Here is a 16156-nt window from a genome sequence, read left to right on the forward strand (position 1 = left end):
GGCCCTTATGCAGAAATAACTACATCTCTTTCTGAAGGATCCACGTTTTCCACAACTATCAAAGGCTTTCCCACACCGACTTTTGCTACCGACTCTTCTCATAGCACAGAAACGTCAACTCCTGCTTCCCCATCTAGCCCCAGTGAAGCCTTTTCCACCTCAGTGGTTTCAGAACAAACAGAGGCAACTCTCACAGAGCAACCAACTTGGTATACCACCCTTTCTGCTGTGTCTGAATCAACAACTTCTGTTGACACCTCTCATACCCCTCTCATTGGAAGTTCTATATCCCCTTTAAGCCCTGGAGAACCATCTACCAGCTCAGCTTTCTCAGGAGAGACAGCCAGTACATTCACTTTGGAATCCACAGACTACAGCATCATCTCTGATACTTTGCAGCCCACAATTTCATCTAGTACCTCCTCTCTCAAAGATGATGGAAGTCCTGCATCCACATCAATTCCTGGTGAATCTGTTACCACTTCCAGCCCTTTTGGCAATATGATCACATCTCTTCCTCAAGAATCCACTTTTCTCGCAACCACCAAAGATGTTTCCACACCAACAATTGCTATTGATTCTTACAGCACAGGAACTGCAAGCCCTGCCTCCCTATCCAGCCCAGCTTCATCAAACACAACAGTGTCATCTGACATTTCCCACACCACAGTCCCCGGTGCTTCTTCTTCAGCTTCAGCTATCCCTGGGTTCCCTTCCAGGCCAGTGTCTGATTCTTCTTCGGCCATTCCAACTTCTGGTTTTGCTCTTCCTCCGTCCTCCACTTCATCTCACTCTAGCCATTCTCCAGTCTCTGGATTCAATACCACTTCAACTCTCCGTCAGCTATTCACTAGTACATACACGACTCTGATGACGACACACTCTCCAACTGCAACACCAGGTAAGTCTCGTATGTCGCTCTACGGGCCTTTCCCACTCCTCTTCCCTCAGCAGCTGAATCCACTTTGACCTATTTGTGGTCTTCTTGTTTCACCTGTCCAGCTCTCTAGTCACCAATGTACGTCACGCATGTTGGTGGATGTTGTCCTCTTTTGAGGTGTAAGGCTCTCTTTTTTCTTTACTTGTCCTCTATTATCTTTTGTATCCTTACTCTCTGTTGTCCCTCTTCACATCTCCCTTCCCTGAGCTTACCTCCTCCTTTCCCCACTATCTCCTAGGGATTGGGGCGGGGCAGAGGGATCTCAGCCAGATGCGTGAGCATCTGGTCCCATCTCCCTCTTTCAGTGCAAGATGGGACCCGGAATGGGAGCTAGTGCTTTTGTCTCTCAGGCTTCCTTGGTGACCACTGTGAATTCTACCCTTCCACAGGGCTGTGTGAGAATGGAGCCACCTGGGACGGAATAAAGTGTGTCTGTCAAACAGGCTTCTTTGGTTACCGGTGCCAGGCCCTCTTAGACTCCATCACCATAGGTAATGGCCTTTTTCTGAGACCTGCAAATCTTCCCCAGACCCCTTAGCCATCTAAAATAGGATGGCAATGCTGGAAAGGATGGCCCACTACCAGGCCCCCCCCCCCCCACGCCCTCATTTTGCTAGGAGAGAAGATAATGTGACTTTTGCCCCAGGCCACACGGCGGTTAGAACACGGCCCTGCTGGCTCCCTCGTAAGGGCCCTTTGCACTAGCTCATCTGCCCCCCTCATCAGGGCGTCTCTATTCCAATCCTTTCTGGAGCCCTCACTTTAACTCTCTCTGGGTCCTGATCCTGGCCACTAGCTCCTTATGTTACTCAGAGACAAGGGGCAGAAGTCTCAGCGATCCCACCTGCCTCTGGAATTTTCAACCTCCCTCCTTCCCATTTCCTCTGCCTCCATGAGACCAACAGAGAAGTAAGTACCCAACTCCTGAAGACGTTACCGAGAGATTGCTGTCTCACGCAAAATGTGGCCTGTTTCCACAGACACCCCGGAGACAGTCAATGCCACTGTAGATGTGCTAGTGAAAGTGACTTACAGGAATTTCACAAAAGACCTGGAAAACACATCCTCCAAGGCATACCGGGATTTCACGGAACTCTTCAAGAAACGGGTAAAGCAGGGGAAGCCCAGATTCCTCAGGACAGTGGCGTCATTAGGGCTGGTGTCACCCAATACGATAACTCATGGCGTCACCCCCCACCCCCACCCCGACCTCTTCCCTTACGAGACCGTAGAGAATCCGACCAGGCCCCCGGGGGTCCCCGGGCCCGCCGCCTTCAAGCGATCCTGCGCAGTGCGCGCCACCGCCTGGGCCCAGTGGGCGCGCAGCCTGCCTGCCGCCCCGCCCCCGGCGCCCGTTGGCCACCTCCCCCAGCACAAGCACCTGGCACAGCTGCGCCACCCCGCCCGCGCTCACGCCCAACCGAGGGCTCGCCAGCATCTCGCGCACCAGCTCTCACAGCTCACACTGCACAGAAGTTTTATAGTCGTTTTGCTGTCACCCCCTCTGACAGCGTCACCTGGTGCAGTCCGCATCCCCTATACCCCTTCGTGACGCCACCGGCCAGGGAGGATGTCGGATGTGAAGGTGTGCGGGGTCTCATCCTGACTGACTGATTTGAGCTTCCTGGCTCACAGGTCCCCTCAGTCTTCCCAAGTCCAGAGAGGTGGTCCTCTGAGAGGTGGTCATCCTTGAGCCCACCCTGCCCGAACCTGAGCAGAGAGGGCGTCCCCGTGCCTTCCCGTCCTTCTTCCTAGGGGCTGATTACATGGGTTCCATGGGAGGGACCCTGGCGCTGCCCCCAAGATAGGGAACAGGGTCACTGCAGGCTCCAGCCCTGTGCGAGGAAATAGCTCAGTTGCCTTGTTTCTTTCAGATGGATAAGGTTTACAAGGACCTTCCAGAGTATAGACACGTGAGCATTAGGAAACTGAGGTGCGTATGTGGGAGGGCAGATTTATAGATTGTGGGAAACCCCTCTCTCTGTCTTTGCTCTCTTGTCGCCTCCCAGGACGTACGGTTAGAATATCTGCCTAGCTGGGCCACAGGGGCCCCGAGCCCCGAGGCTACACCTGAAGTCCCTGAAACAATTTATTCACCATTCATTCACTCAACAAATATTTATTGAATTCCTACCCTATGCCAACCCTGTGCTGGGTGCTGGGAACACAGTAGTCTCTGCCTTCATGGAGCTTAAAGTGCAGGGCACAGATAAGCAAATTGGCTGTACAGTCTGGTTCAAGTTAGGGTAGGGAAGGCACAGGGTGCAATGGGAGGAGTCCCTAATGTAGGTGCTGGTGGGCTGGGGGGAATTCTTCCTGGAAGAGGTCACAGCTAAGCTGATCTTGAAGGATGAGGAGGAATGAGTCAGGGAAAGGGAAGGGAGCGGGAGAGTGTTACAGCAGAGGGAATAGAACCCAGAAGAAAGAGAGAGAAGGGCCCATTCCAGGAACTCAAAGATATTTAGAAGGGCTGGCTGCAGGAGGGAAAGGGGGTCATGATGGGAGAGAAAGCTGAAAGATGACCCATATCAAGTTATTTAGACTTTGGTGCATCAACAGTTTAAGCCCACGAGTGCTGTTATGTGAATGGATCAGCTTGGCTGCAGTACAGGAAAGGTGTTCCAGGAAAGAATCATGGACTGCACTAGCATTTCAGGGACAGGCAGGGGAAGCAGAGCCCCCAAAGGAGAGTGGACAGAAGCAGACAAAGGGGTGGCGAGGGACCTGGAGGGTGTGTGTCCCAGCAGCTGCGGAACAGAGAGCTTCAGGAAGAAGGGAGGCAGCACCATCAAGAGCCCTTGGCATGTTGGGGTTCGACTGGAAGTTTCCATAGCTCAGCATCATCCACCCCACCCTACCCCTGTCCAGTGTCCCAGTTCCATTTTGGCTCAGAGTTTTGTTGGTTCCAGTCCTCCTGAGTCCGGCTTCTGATTTCTTTCATGATGACTGTGACCAGCGACTTGCCTCCAGGTCTCTTTCCTCAGCAGCGTCACTAGCCATCTAATAAGAAGCTTCTGGGTTGGAAGCTGTGTTTCTAGTGACCTCATTCTTCTTCATTTTAATTTGATTTTTAAAACATAATCCGAGAAGATCTATTTCTAAATCAATGAATTTCACCCACTGGCATGGATTGTAATCACTGATATTCCAAGATCTTGAATCGTTTTGTTCAACTGGTGTCCTCGAGGTTGTTAACTGCTCTAGGGAAGGGTTTCTGTTCTTTTCTGCCTCTGGGCCATATGGCTCATCACCCCTCTTCCTCCTCCGGCCTCACTTGCTGGGAGGCTGGCAACGTGGGATAGCTAATGAGCCGACCATCTCCATTTCAGCAATGGCAGCATCATTGTGGAACACGACGTCATCCTCGAGACCAACTACACTTCAGATTTTCAGGACGTGTTTAAAAACCTCACTAAGATTGTAAAGGCCAAGATTATTAATGAAACCAAAAGTCTGTTGAATGCTGACAATTGCCAAGGTAGGGCCGCCTGAGAGCTGGAGGGGCCCTTCGGGAGGTCTCAGCCTCCTCCTCCCCTACTCACCTCGCTTATAGAACTCCAGAGACCTCTCTGTGGGAGCCTAGAAGCCAGGCCCAGGGTGCCTTCCCCACCCCTCCCACCCCCAGGCTGGGGTGGTCACCAGCACTGATCTCTCGCTGCGCCTCTGGGATGGGCCCCTGGTGGAGGGTGTGGTATAAAAGAAAGGGGGGGGGGCCTGGCTACACCCAGGGAGACAGAGGGCAACATCCCTTTTCTGTCCTTTCCCACCCACCCTTGGCAGGCACCGAAGTCCTGTGCTATGACGAGAAGGCCACGGTCGTGGCTGATACCCCACAACTGAGCTTTGACCCCCAGGGTAAGCAGCGTGTGGGCAGAGATGGAGGCAGCCGGTGGGTGGGGAGCACAGTGTGGGTGGTAAAGTGTGGGAGTCTGGTGTGCTTCAGTAAAGCTGATGCCTGCTCCTTGCTTCTCACCCTCAGAGCAGTGCATGAAGAATGTTGCGAAGGACTTTGCCCGGTTCTACTACGTGGATGAGCTGGAAGGGAAGCTGGCCTGTGTGACCAAATGTACTGCAGGGACGAAGACACAACTGAACTGTAACGAGGGTACCTGCCAACTGCAGAGAAGTGGCCCCCGCTGCCTGTGAGTGCCCGCCCCTCTGAGGCCAGCGCCCAAACTGTCTCGGAGGAAGGGAAGGGTGGGGTGGGCAGAGCTCAGAAGGTGCCCCCTCCCCCGCTCCTCTCCCCCACCTGTCTAGGTGTCCTCTTCCCCTCTACGTCCCTCTTTCCTCTCCCCAGTCTCCCACTCCCTGCCCCCCACCTCAGAGAGGAGTAGGCACAGATTCCTAGCTATGAACATCTTAGAACTGATTAACCCCTTCCTGAGAAATTTTGAGTTATCAATTTCCAAATCTATATCTATATCTATTTTTTTTTCTATATCTATATCATCAAGGAGCCCTGGTGGTGCAAATGGTTAAGCACTCAGCTGCTAACTGAAAGGTCGGCGGTTCAAACCCACCCGGTGGCTCCAAGGGAGAAAGACCTGGCAATCTGCTCCAGAAAAGATTATAGCCTAGAAAACCCTATCAGGCAGTTCTACTCCGTTACATGGGGTCACTATGAGTCAGAATCAACTCAGTGACACCTAACAACAATGACAACATTTAAATTATCAATTTCGCTTACGTCATCTCAGCCCTGGTGCCTTTATCACCTGTAGCTATACATAGCTCTAAGTTCAGGATACCATAAATCAAAGAACAAGATATGAAACACGATAACAGGCCTATCAAAGTGCCAGCTTCTTCGATATTAAATGGGCAAAACATTAGATGTCTCAGACAAGGCACCCAACACTCTCAGATCCCTCTGAGCCCCAGTCGTTCTGAGTCCTGTTCTGTAGCCCGCCTACCCATCACCCCCTCCTTCTCCACCACCTGTTAGCCTAAGGGGGTCAGAGACCCTGGCTCCCTGGGCATCCAGGGCCTTTCTTGAAGGGAGAGCTGGTTTCGTGTGCCTTGGGCATTTATTTTTTCTTTTGGGAGACGGGATGTGAGGGGTGGCCTGCCCCAAGCTTACGTGTGCCCCAGGTGCCCGAACACGAACACGTACTGGTACTGGGGACAGACCTGTGAGTGGAGTACTAGCAAGAGCCTGGTGTACGGGAGCATAGGTGCTGTGGCGGTGATACTGTTGATCGTGGTGGTTGCCTTGTCCATCTTCCTGGGCCTATCCCGGAGAAAACTGTACAGGTGAGCATCTGCACAGGTGAGCGTCTAGTGTCCTGGGGAAGGCAGCCAGCACTGCAGGCCCAGAGAGCAGGGATGCAGGCAGGGACCCCGGGAAGGCTAGCCTCAGTCTGAATATCCCGAGGATTATGGAAGGAGCCCCCATTTCAGGGAGCACCCAGGCCCCCCACCAGAACATGCCCTGAGAACCACACAGCACACAGGGAGGAACCAGAGAAGGAGAAACCACCAGAGACCGCCCCTCCTTGCCCATCTAGGCTTTCCATTCTTCACCCTCTTGCACACTCACAATAGGCTTGTTATCCCCAAGGTGCAGCACAGAGAGGGCAGGTAGCTACAGGGTCCCACAGCTGGCTCTGCTCCTTCCACACCACCAGGCAAAGAGGCCAGCTGCAGCTACATAGCAGTGCCCAGCCCCTCCCAGATCTGGAACAAGGGTAGACTTGCCATATAATGTGAGCTATCCATTTGGCAGAGAAATGGAAACAGAAACCTATACAATGAAGTGACAGTCACCACACCCTGTTCCCACCTGGCATTTGCTATCACATTAGCTATCACAGAGCAACACTCTCATACTAGGAAGCTGGCAATGAGCTGTCTGTGTCTCGCTTCCTTAGCTGTGAAATGGGGTACGCTCCACTAAGAAGATTGCCGTGAAGTGCCTGGCACAGTACCCACCCAGCAGGCAGGCAAAAGGAGCTGCCGTGACTCTAGCCCCATCTCACAGATAGGAGACTGAGGCCCGGGGGGAGAACCATGGGTCCAAGACCACGTCGGGGAGTGAAGGGCAGTGCCTGGCATGAGGACAGGCTGTGGTGCTGTGACTTTTCATTTTCTGCTGCTGTCTCAGATTCCTAGCCATGAACATCCTAGAGCTGATTAACCCCTTCCTGAGAAATTTTGAGTTATTGACTTCCAAATCTATAGCTATATCTATTTTTGTTTCTATTTCTATACCTATATCTATATCATCAAGGAGCCCTGGTGGTGCAAATGGTTAAGCACTCAGCTGCTAACTGAAAGGTCGGTGGTTCAAACCCACCCGGTGGCTCCAAGGGAGAAAGACCTGGCAATCTGCTCCAGAAAAGATTATAGCCTAGAAAACCCTATCAGGCAGTTCTACTCTGTTACATGGGGTCACTATGAGTCAGAATCAACTCAGTGACACCTAACAGCAACGACAACATTAAATCATCAATTTCGTTTACGTCATCTCACCGCGGTGCCATTATCACCTGTAGCTATACATAGCTCTAAGTTCGGGATACCATAAATCAAAGAACAAGATATGAAACACGATAACAGGCCTATCAAAGTGCCAGCTTCTTAGATATTAAACAGGCAAAACATAAGGTGTCTCAGACAAGGCACCCAACACTCCCAGATCCTTCTGAGCCCCAGTCATTCTGAGTCCTGTTCTGCAGCTCGCCTACCCGTCACCCCCTCCTTCTCCACCACCTGTTTAGCCTAAGGGGGTCAGAGACCCCGGCTCCCTGGGCGTCCAGTGCCTCTCTTGAAGGGAGAGCTGGTTTCAGTGACAGTCCCCTCAAGGAAGCCCTGCCTGCTGTTCCCGAATGCAGAGGGCCAGGGCCCTCTGGACTCCCCTCCGTCTCCTTGCCACCGGCTGGCAGGACTCATGACATTTCTACTGCAGGCCGGAGTACAATCTGTCTCGAGAGTGGCAAGCAGAAGAAATCCCTGGAAGTTTCCAGAACAGAGGCATTTGGGAAGGTACCTTGTATCAGGAGCGAGGGTGGGGGCAGAGCTGGAGAGTGGGGAAAGGGAGGGAAGGTGCCCTGGCCCTAACTGTGGGTGACACAGGCATCCTGGCCTCCCTCATACACTGTTGCTTCAGTGTGTAACCCCCCTGATGTGCTGTGGCCATGGGGGTGACACGGGCATCCTGCCAGCCCAACCCACACCTGCTTCTGCAGCTGAGTTTGTACCCCTCTCTGCTGAGCTGCTTCTGGTGGCTCCCAGGGCTGACAGGGCATCCTCCAAGTTCTGCCGTCTCCTGGTCCAGCCCCCCTACAAGCAGCCCCTGCTGGCCTTCCAGTCTTGTCTCCTGCTCCTCCCCTTCGACAGGAAAGAGGAGGGTGCCCTGGAGCCACTGTGAAGGGTGGGCAGAAAGATGGTCAGGAGGTGCAGGGAGAGCCTGGAGCCAGGGCCCTGGAGGCCGAGGAGGAGGATGTGTGGGAGTGGGGTCAGCACTGAGGCCAGTTAGGACTGAGACAGGGCAAAGCTGGCTGCTGTGGTTACCGTTGCTATGGGGGAGCTACAGCTGAGTGAGCGGCCCTTCCTCCTGCCCCCTGGCCCCAGACAGCCCCACCCTGGCCACACCAAGGCCCTTCCTCCTGTCCCCTGACCCCAGGCAGCCCCTCCTCAGCTACAGCGGGCCTGCTGGCAGCTGGCCGTGACTTTTGACCTTGATGCTGCTCTGGTCCCCTCAGGCAGCTTCCTCTGCATCTGGGCCTCACTGGCCAGCTCCCTACGTACGCTTAGGGCAGTCAAGGCCCCATAAATGAGGCTTAATGGCGGAAGGACTGACAGTAGAAACATCGTTTAGGGAGATACTAGACTGACTCTTCAAACCTGTTCCTTTTACTGGAAAAAAAATCTCCCCCGCCCCGTGCCTCCCCAGCCTCCTCCAGGCCGCCTTCTCACCCCAGTGCATCTTGGTACAGGTAAGAATCTGAAAGAGGACAGATTTGGTCTTGGATCCACCTACAGCCACTTCCAGCCCTCCCTGGAGAACATGGACCCCAACATAGAGGTGACTCAGGGCCTGCCCTCAGGAGCTGTCCCTTCCCCACGACTCCCACCCTCCACCCCTCCCAGGGCGGGGTGGGGGTTGCTGCCTGGAGAGGGCAGGACACACTCAGCCACTTGGCCGGTCACTTCCTGTCCTTACACCAGAGATGGGCCCCTCAACTCCAGAGGCAGCATTAGAACTGGCAGACCGGCCATCACACAAAGCCCCCTTGGCCTCACCCTTGTCTCTCCCACTCCCCAGCTCCACATTCAGAGGCCGAAGGTGATAACAGCAGCTCAGTGAGCATGACAGTTCACCTAGATGTGGCAGATGAGACGGCAGCAAGCAAAGAGCCCCCCAGACCTCCCTCTCCCCACTGGGGCTGGTCAAGAGGAAACTGGAGTCAGAAGCCAAAGCGGGGTTGGAGTCCCCTCGGAGCTGGCCTCTGTGTCTGTCCCTGCCAGGCACCTGCTGGGGAGGTGGATGGGGGCTATGATCCAGCCCTCTGCCATAGCCCATCTACCCAGGAGCCACAGGTGACTCCCCAGTCTGGAATTTCCCATTAAAATAAAGCAACCTTAAAGTGCAGAGTCTGCTGTGAGAGCTTTCCTTCCCCGCCCCCTGCAAGGGCCTGGCTCAGCGCCTGGTGCCTTCCCAGATAGAACACTCCTGCCAAGGGTGGGTGTTGAATCTGAGTTTGGGGCACCTGCCCCCTTCCTGTGCCCACAGGCAGAGTCCCTGGCCTGCTGCGGGCCAGGCAGCCTCGCCCCACTTCTGCCCAATGTCTCTGCGGCAGATGAGCCTCAGTCCAGGGCCTGGGTGGGGAGCAGACCTCAGATTAAATGGAGGTGAGAGCTCCCAGGGGGGAAAAGAGTGAGTCCTTGGCTCTGCTGACCTCGAAGTGGGGCCAAGGCCACTCCAGATGGCCACAGGGGCCCAGTGTTCACCTCCGGGCCCACAGATCCAAGAACTCCCAGCCATCCTCGGGCTGCTCCCCACGTTCTGGTGGGGTGCTCATGGGGGAGTAAAGAGGCCTTGGGAAGAGGGATGAACGGAAGAGTCTCCTCTCCAGGGACTGGGGTGGAACACAGGGAGGCCCACTTCTGTCTCCCTCAGGCCTGACCTCCTCCATCAGTCCACCTCCCACCTCCCTCCAGGGGTCTTCTCGTTGCTCACTCAGGCTGCCTCAGGAGCCTACCCTCTGCCCCTTGGCTAGGTGATAAATCTTCATCTTGAGCACCTTTGGGCTGCTGCCCGAGGAGGGGAGCCCCCTCCCTCTGCCCTTTGGCCTGGGACAGGCTGCACGTCCAGTCATAAGAGCAAGCTCCCAGACTGACTCAGATTTGGACCAGCCTCCAGGTTCCCCAGAATCTCAGGGGTCAAAGGGCTCCTGGGGCCCATTTATTTCTGGGGTTCCTTGGCTGACTCTTATTTTGCCAGCTCCCGTGAGGGTGAAAGGCAGGCACACAGCTCTCCAAGCTCTGATGTCACGGCTGGTGACAATAGCTCTCTGCCTGCTGCCCCTTGTCCTCCAGTTCCTGCCCACTCATGCCACTACTACCTCGAATGGTGAGTGACCCCTTCCCCATCCACCTTGGGCTACTTCCAGGGAGGGATGCTTCGGCACAGGTCGGCGATCCCCTCTATGCCCTGTACACCTCTCCTCACCCCTCCCAGCATAGTTTGGAAAAAAGCCAGGGCTTTGGGGCCAACCGATCAGCTCCTGTCTTGACTCCACCACTCTCTGCCTTGAACCTCCTTTCCTGAAAGTAAGAATCATGATGCCTATCTGTCAGGGTTGCTGCCAGGGTTGAACAGCATCGCCTGGACGCCACCCAGTATCTGTCTTTGCCCGGTGGACACTCGCGTCCAGCTGCTCTCACCTCCCACCCCTTCACCAACATCCTGCTCAAGAGCCCGGGGCTTCCTCACAGCACACAAGACCAATGGCTTAAACCTCCAATTACTCTGTCTTCTGCTGGCCGTTTCTGAGTCCCCCCCATCCCACCTCATGCCCCGAGGTTGTCACAGGGCTGCCAGGCATCCCAGAGCCAGGAATTGGGCCATTGCTATAGCCAAGCAAACACAAGATAGCATTTCCGGAGCCCCTGATTCTAATCCTGCCACCAACCAGCTGTGTACTTTTGAGCAACTCAGCTCCTCTGGAACCTGTTTCTCCCGCTCTTAAAAGCCAGGGATTGGGCTCCTTCCAACTTGCTGTTTGGAGTCCATGGCTGTAGAAGATCAGCTCAGATCAGCAGGTGATGGCAATGGGTACCTGGTTGGACCCTCCAGATACCCCGTCTGCCCCTCATCTCCTCCTGGCCTCAGAGAAAGAGGGAGAGGAATCGAGATGTCATCCCTGGGGCCCCCTGGACAGGGACGGAAGGGGAATTAAGAGGCAGAGCCCAGGGTTCTCTTGCCCTACCGTGTAGATGTTATCTAAGCCTGCATGCCCTGGACTTCGTCCTGCCCTGAATTCATGGCGCCAGAAGCAGTGGGATCTCCTGGCTCCCTGGCCCCAGTCCCTGACTGGCTTTTCTCCAATGTGGGGGAAGAGGCAGTGGTGGAGAAACTACACCTGAGCATAACCTTGGACTTGGGGCCCCCTTGCCTCAAACCTACAGTTGTAGGAGGCCAACTGGAGGGTGGATTGGGTTATGACAGAATGGATGGATACGGGAAGGGAGGCTGACTCAGGGTGGGGGCGGTGGCTTAGACTTGCTCTAGAGGGCTAGCTCCATGACCTGAGTCCCACCGTTTCCCTGCACAGACTCTTGATAAGATGTTGAGCGTTTGTCTTACTAGTAATGGTAATAACACCTCCTTACCAGGCACTTTCTATGCCTTCCAGACCCTTAGTAATGTATGTCGAATGGAACATTTAGGCATTGTAGTAGGGGAGGATCTTCCCGGGTCCTCTCACCCCTCTACCCCATTCCATCCTCTCCTTTCTTTTTCCCTTCCTCTTTCTCTATCCTTCTACCCCTTTGCCTCTCTCCCCTTTCTTCTTCTTCCCACCTCTTCCTTCTCCCCCTCTTGCCCTCTTCCCACATTCTGATTGGTGTGGCTCATTTCATCTCTAGCCTCAGTCTCCCTCTCCGTAAAATGGAAGGTTTCCAACTCTCTACTCCTGCTCTATGATTCTGTGGTCACCCCCTCCCCTCTGGGCCTGGCCTTCACTGGTCTGTAGGGTCATGGCCAACCTTGAGGGGCATCTGACCCTTCCATGTCCTCTCTGTGGGGACCCAGAGCTCCACCCCTCCTTGGGGCTATGGAGCTGGGGATGCCAGGATGGGAGTGGGCCTGGAGGAAGAGCCTAGTGGCCTTGGCACTATCCCTTCCTGGCAGACACACCCTCCACTTGCTGCTGCACCTTCTTCCAGCAAACCCCAATTATATAACATACCAGTGACACAATGTCCTCTTGGCCCAGCCCTGCCCTGCTCTGGCAAGGGCCCTCTCACCCCCACACCCAGCATGTTGTGACCAAGGCCTGGAGCTTTGTCCCCTGTCCAGAACATGTGTCCTTCTGCCCTTTTCACCTTTGTACTGCCCTGTCCTGGGCCCTTTTACCTACTCCGCGTCTCCTCCACCATGGTCCTCTTGCCCCTTCTGCCAAGTCTAAGAGACACACTCCAATATGACAAAAAAGCCCAACCCAGTGGATTTTGTGGGACTGAATCTTGACGCATGGTGTCATGACTCCTGCTTTCCAAGGCCTGATCCGTCCCCCACTTCAGCTGCCCACAAATACCTGAGGCCTCATCTCCCTCTCAGGCACCCTCTCCCTACCCTCAGGGGGTCAGAGGGGCAGGGCCTATGGCGGGGGGTGGTATGCGAAGACCTCTGGGTGCAGAGTGAGACTGTCAGCCTCCTCCACCAGGGGAGAGGGCCCCTCCTTCACAGAAGGTGATGGGGGAGCAGCAGGCAGGAGGCAGGAAGGGAAGAGAGCTGCCTGTCACCTTGGCTGGGCAGTGCCCAGGGAGCTTCCTAGCCTTCTCCCCTCGGTGCAAGGAGACAGTGATGATGTCACACTTCTTTGCACATGAACCTGGTTGCCAGGGCCAAATGTCACTGACCCGTACCTCTGGCACCCCTGCCCTGGTTGGCTGCGGAGGACTGAAGTGCAGCCTCTGCACAGCCTTTGGGCAGGGTGAGGGTCTTATGTGACGGGCGTTGGCCTTAAAGCCAGAGCAGGGTCTAGGGCCCCTGCTGGGCTGGCCATTGGCCTTTTTGTTGTTGGGACATGGGCAGGTCCAAAGGATCCAAGAGGAGGGTCTGGGGTCCCTGAGATGGGGAGCACTTAGAGGCAGAGGCCAGCTCCTAGTGTTTCAGTATTTTCACAAGTAGCGTGGTCCTTCCTGTAAACCTGCAGGGCCCACCAGTTAGAAGTTTCTGGCTCAGATGACCATGAGCCCTGGGGCTCCTATAACTGCCCCAATTTACGTCCCAGAGCCAGGCTAGGCCCAGGCATGGACAGGGATGGGCTGGTGCCGGGAGTGCCTGCTGCCCAGCCTGGGCCTTTTGGCCATCCTGGCCATAAGAACAGCTGATCTGGGAGCCACCGGGGCACTCTGTTGCATCAGTGGAACTGCTCTGGCTTAGAGGGCAGGAGAGCTGACCCTGGCCACCAGCATTTGACCAACTGAGCTTGTCTGGTAACTCACAGCTGCCAGATGATGGGCCTGAAGCTCCTCACCTGGCTGTAGGGAGGACTACACACTTTGTGGGGTCAGTGCAGGTGAAAGCATGGGTGCTTGTTCAGAGATCATTGAGAATGTGAAGACAATGACAGCAGAGCATCAAACCAGTCTTGTGACTTTTCTCTGCCTGGGGCCCTGGGGACTACACATGCCAAATGCCCCTGAAGCCAGCCCTGGCTGGCTCTAGGGCTTGATTGAAAACAAATCAGATTTGCTTAATTGATCCAAAAATATTGATCAGGAAGTACATTCCCAGTAACAAGTTTCTCACCTCCTGAAGTGGTAATTTGGGTGCACCACGGGAGGGGGCATTTGCAAATTTTTTACTGTGTCTTTAAACAGTTTATTTTTCAAAATAGGGAGTTGGTTGGGGGTTTTCTTATACTGTTTTGAGTTTTAAGTTTCTTTCAACTTTTTACTTTTCAAAGCATCAAACCTGCAAAAAGTTGCAAGAATGATATAGTTTCTTAAAATCTCTAAAACATTTTGAGTGCTTACATAATTCTAAAAACTTTGGCCCCAGATCTAAGCAAATAACTGTTAAAAACAAATCAATAAATAATTAATAGTTTCCACTAGATAGATAATAGACAAGAATTATCTTAGGTGAAGGGAAGGACAACACACACTTCAGGGGAAGTCGGCACAACTGGACCAAATCAAAGCTAAGAAGTTTCCTGAATACAACCAAACACTTAGAGGGACAGAGTAGCAGGGGCATGGTCTGGGGACCATGGTTTCAGGGGACATCTAGGTCAATTGGCATGACAAAGTTTATTAAGAAAATGTTCTGCATCCTACTTTGGTGAGTGGCGTCTGGGGTCTTAAAAGCTCACAAGCAGCCATCTAAGATGCATCAATTGGTCCCAACCCACCTGGAGCAAAGGAGAATAAAGAACACCAAAGACACAAGGAAAGTATTAGCCCAAGAGACAGAAAGGGCCAAATAAACCAGAGACTTCATCAGCCTGAGACCAGAAGAACTAGATGGTACTCAGCTACCAGTAATGACCTCCCTGACGGGGAACACAACAGAGAGTCCCTGATGGAGCAGGAGAAAAGTGGGGTACAGAACTCAAATTCTAGTAAAAAGACCAGACTTAATGGTTTGGTTGAGACTAGAGGGACCTCGGAAGACATAATCCCCAGACTATGTTAGCCCAAAACTAAAACCATTCCCGAGGCTAACTCTTCAGACAAATATTAGACGGGACTACGAGACATAAAGTGATCCTCGTGAAGAGTGTGCTTCTCAGCTAAAGTAGATACATGAGACTAAATGGGTAGCTCCTGTCCAGAGGCGAGCTGAGAAGGCACAGAGGGTCAGGAGCTGGTTGAATGGACACCGGAAATCCGGGGTGGAAAGGAGGAGTGTGCTGTCAAAGTATAGGGAGAACAACTAGGGTCACATAACAATGTATCTGTAAATTTTTGTATGAGAGACTAACTTAGATTGTACACTTTCACTTAAAGCACAGCAATAAAAAAAAAATTAATTGTTCCAACTACCAGCTCATGTTTCTTCTGTCAGTTTCTGCAGGAAACACTTCTGGAACAAACATTTCTGAATCCACCACACCTTCTACCACCTTAACACATGCAAGCTCACCTTTCACAACTAATGTTGACACTACCACACCTGTATCAACTCTTACCGCAGGAGACACATCTGCAACAACTAACACAGACACCCCCATAACAGAAACCACTATTTCTGAGACCACCGCAACTGCTGGGACTACTGTTGACATGGCCAGAACTCTGTCAACTTTTGCAGGAGATACTTCTGCAACAACTGATACTGACACCACAACATCGACAACCACTCCTATAGAAACCACCCCAAGTGCTAGCACTATTGGCATCACCACTATATCTGATTCAACTTTTTCAGGAGGCACTTCTCCAACAACTGTTCCAGACATCACTACACCTCAGATCACTTCTAATGACACAGACTCACCTTCGACAACTGTTGCTGACACCACCATATCTGTGTCAACTCCTACAGCAAGAGACACTTCTGCTACAACTGACACCCACTCCACCACCCCAACTACCACTCCTGCTGAGACCACCACTCTTGCTACCACTATTGCTGACACCAACATATCTGAATCAACTTCTGCAGGAGGCACTTCTACAACAACTATTCCTGATACCACCACACTTCAGGTCACCTCTAGTGATGCAAGCTCAACCTTTACCACTATTGTGGACACCACCATATCTCTGTCAACTCCTACAGCAGGAGACTCATCTGCAACAACTAATACCGACACCTTCGGAACATCAACCACTCCTTCTGATACCACCACAACTACTATGACTATTGTTGACACCACCACGTCTCTGTCAACTTCTGCAGGACATACTTCTGCAGCAAGTGATAAGGACATCATAACACCAGCAACCACTCCTTCTCAGGCCACCACACCTGCTACCACTCTTGGTGACACCAGTATTTCTGTGTCAACTTCTGCAGGAGGCATTTCTGCAACAACT

The 16156-nt window shown here is 53.3% G+C and overlaps 2 protein-coding genes across 2 annotated transcripts in view; both read left to right on the plus strand.

Annotated features, from left to right (window-relative positions):
- The window catches only part of LOC101341779 (mucin-12), a 25274-nt gene extending 16026 nt beyond the window's left edge, over nucleotides 1–9248 (plus strand). Inside the window, exons 2-11 of the mRNA XM_012558467.1 lie at nucleotides 1291–1431; nucleotides 1921–2048; nucleotides 2815–2873; nucleotides 4270–4418; nucleotides 4721–4795; nucleotides 4920–5082; nucleotides 6032–6193; nucleotides 7848–7924; nucleotides 8878–8966; nucleotides 9207–9248. Coding sequence (XP_012413921.1) covers nucleotides 1291–1431; nucleotides 1921–2048; nucleotides 2815–2873; nucleotides 4270–4418; nucleotides 4721–4795; nucleotides 4920–5082; nucleotides 6032–6193; nucleotides 7848–7924; nucleotides 8878–8966; nucleotides 9207–9248 — 1085 coding nt within the window. The remainder of the gene's footprint in view (nucleotides 1–1290; nucleotides 1432–1920; nucleotides 2049–2814; nucleotides 2874–4269; nucleotides 4419–4720; nucleotides 4796–4919; nucleotides 5083–6031; nucleotides 6194–7847; nucleotides 7925–8877; nucleotides 8967–9206) is intronic.
- Nucleotides 9249–9250: 2 nt separating this feature from the next.
- LOC101342036 (mucin-17-like) overlaps nucleotides 9251–16156 on the plus strand; it is a 36185-nt gene continuing 29279 nt past the window's right edge. The window contains exons 1-5 of the mRNA XM_023740982.1: nucleotides 9251–9286; nucleotides 9410–9481; nucleotides 9675–9764; nucleotides 10481–10514; nucleotides 15663–16139. Of these exons, the coding sequence (XP_023596750.1) occupies nucleotides 9251–9286; nucleotides 9410–9481; nucleotides 9675–9764; nucleotides 10481–10514; nucleotides 15663–16139 (709 nt within the window). The remainder of the gene's footprint in view (nucleotides 9287–9409; nucleotides 9482–9674; nucleotides 9765–10480; nucleotides 10515–15662; nucleotides 16140–16156) is intronic.

This window comes from Trichechus manatus, unplaced genomic scaffold (assembly GCF_000243295.1).
Source record: "Trichechus manatus latirostris isolate Lorelei unplaced genomic scaffold, TriManLat1.0 scaffold00170, whole genome shotgun sequence".
Taxonomy (NCBI): domain Eukaryota; kingdom Metazoa; phylum Chordata; class Mammalia; order Sirenia; family Trichechidae; genus Trichechus; species Trichechus manatus.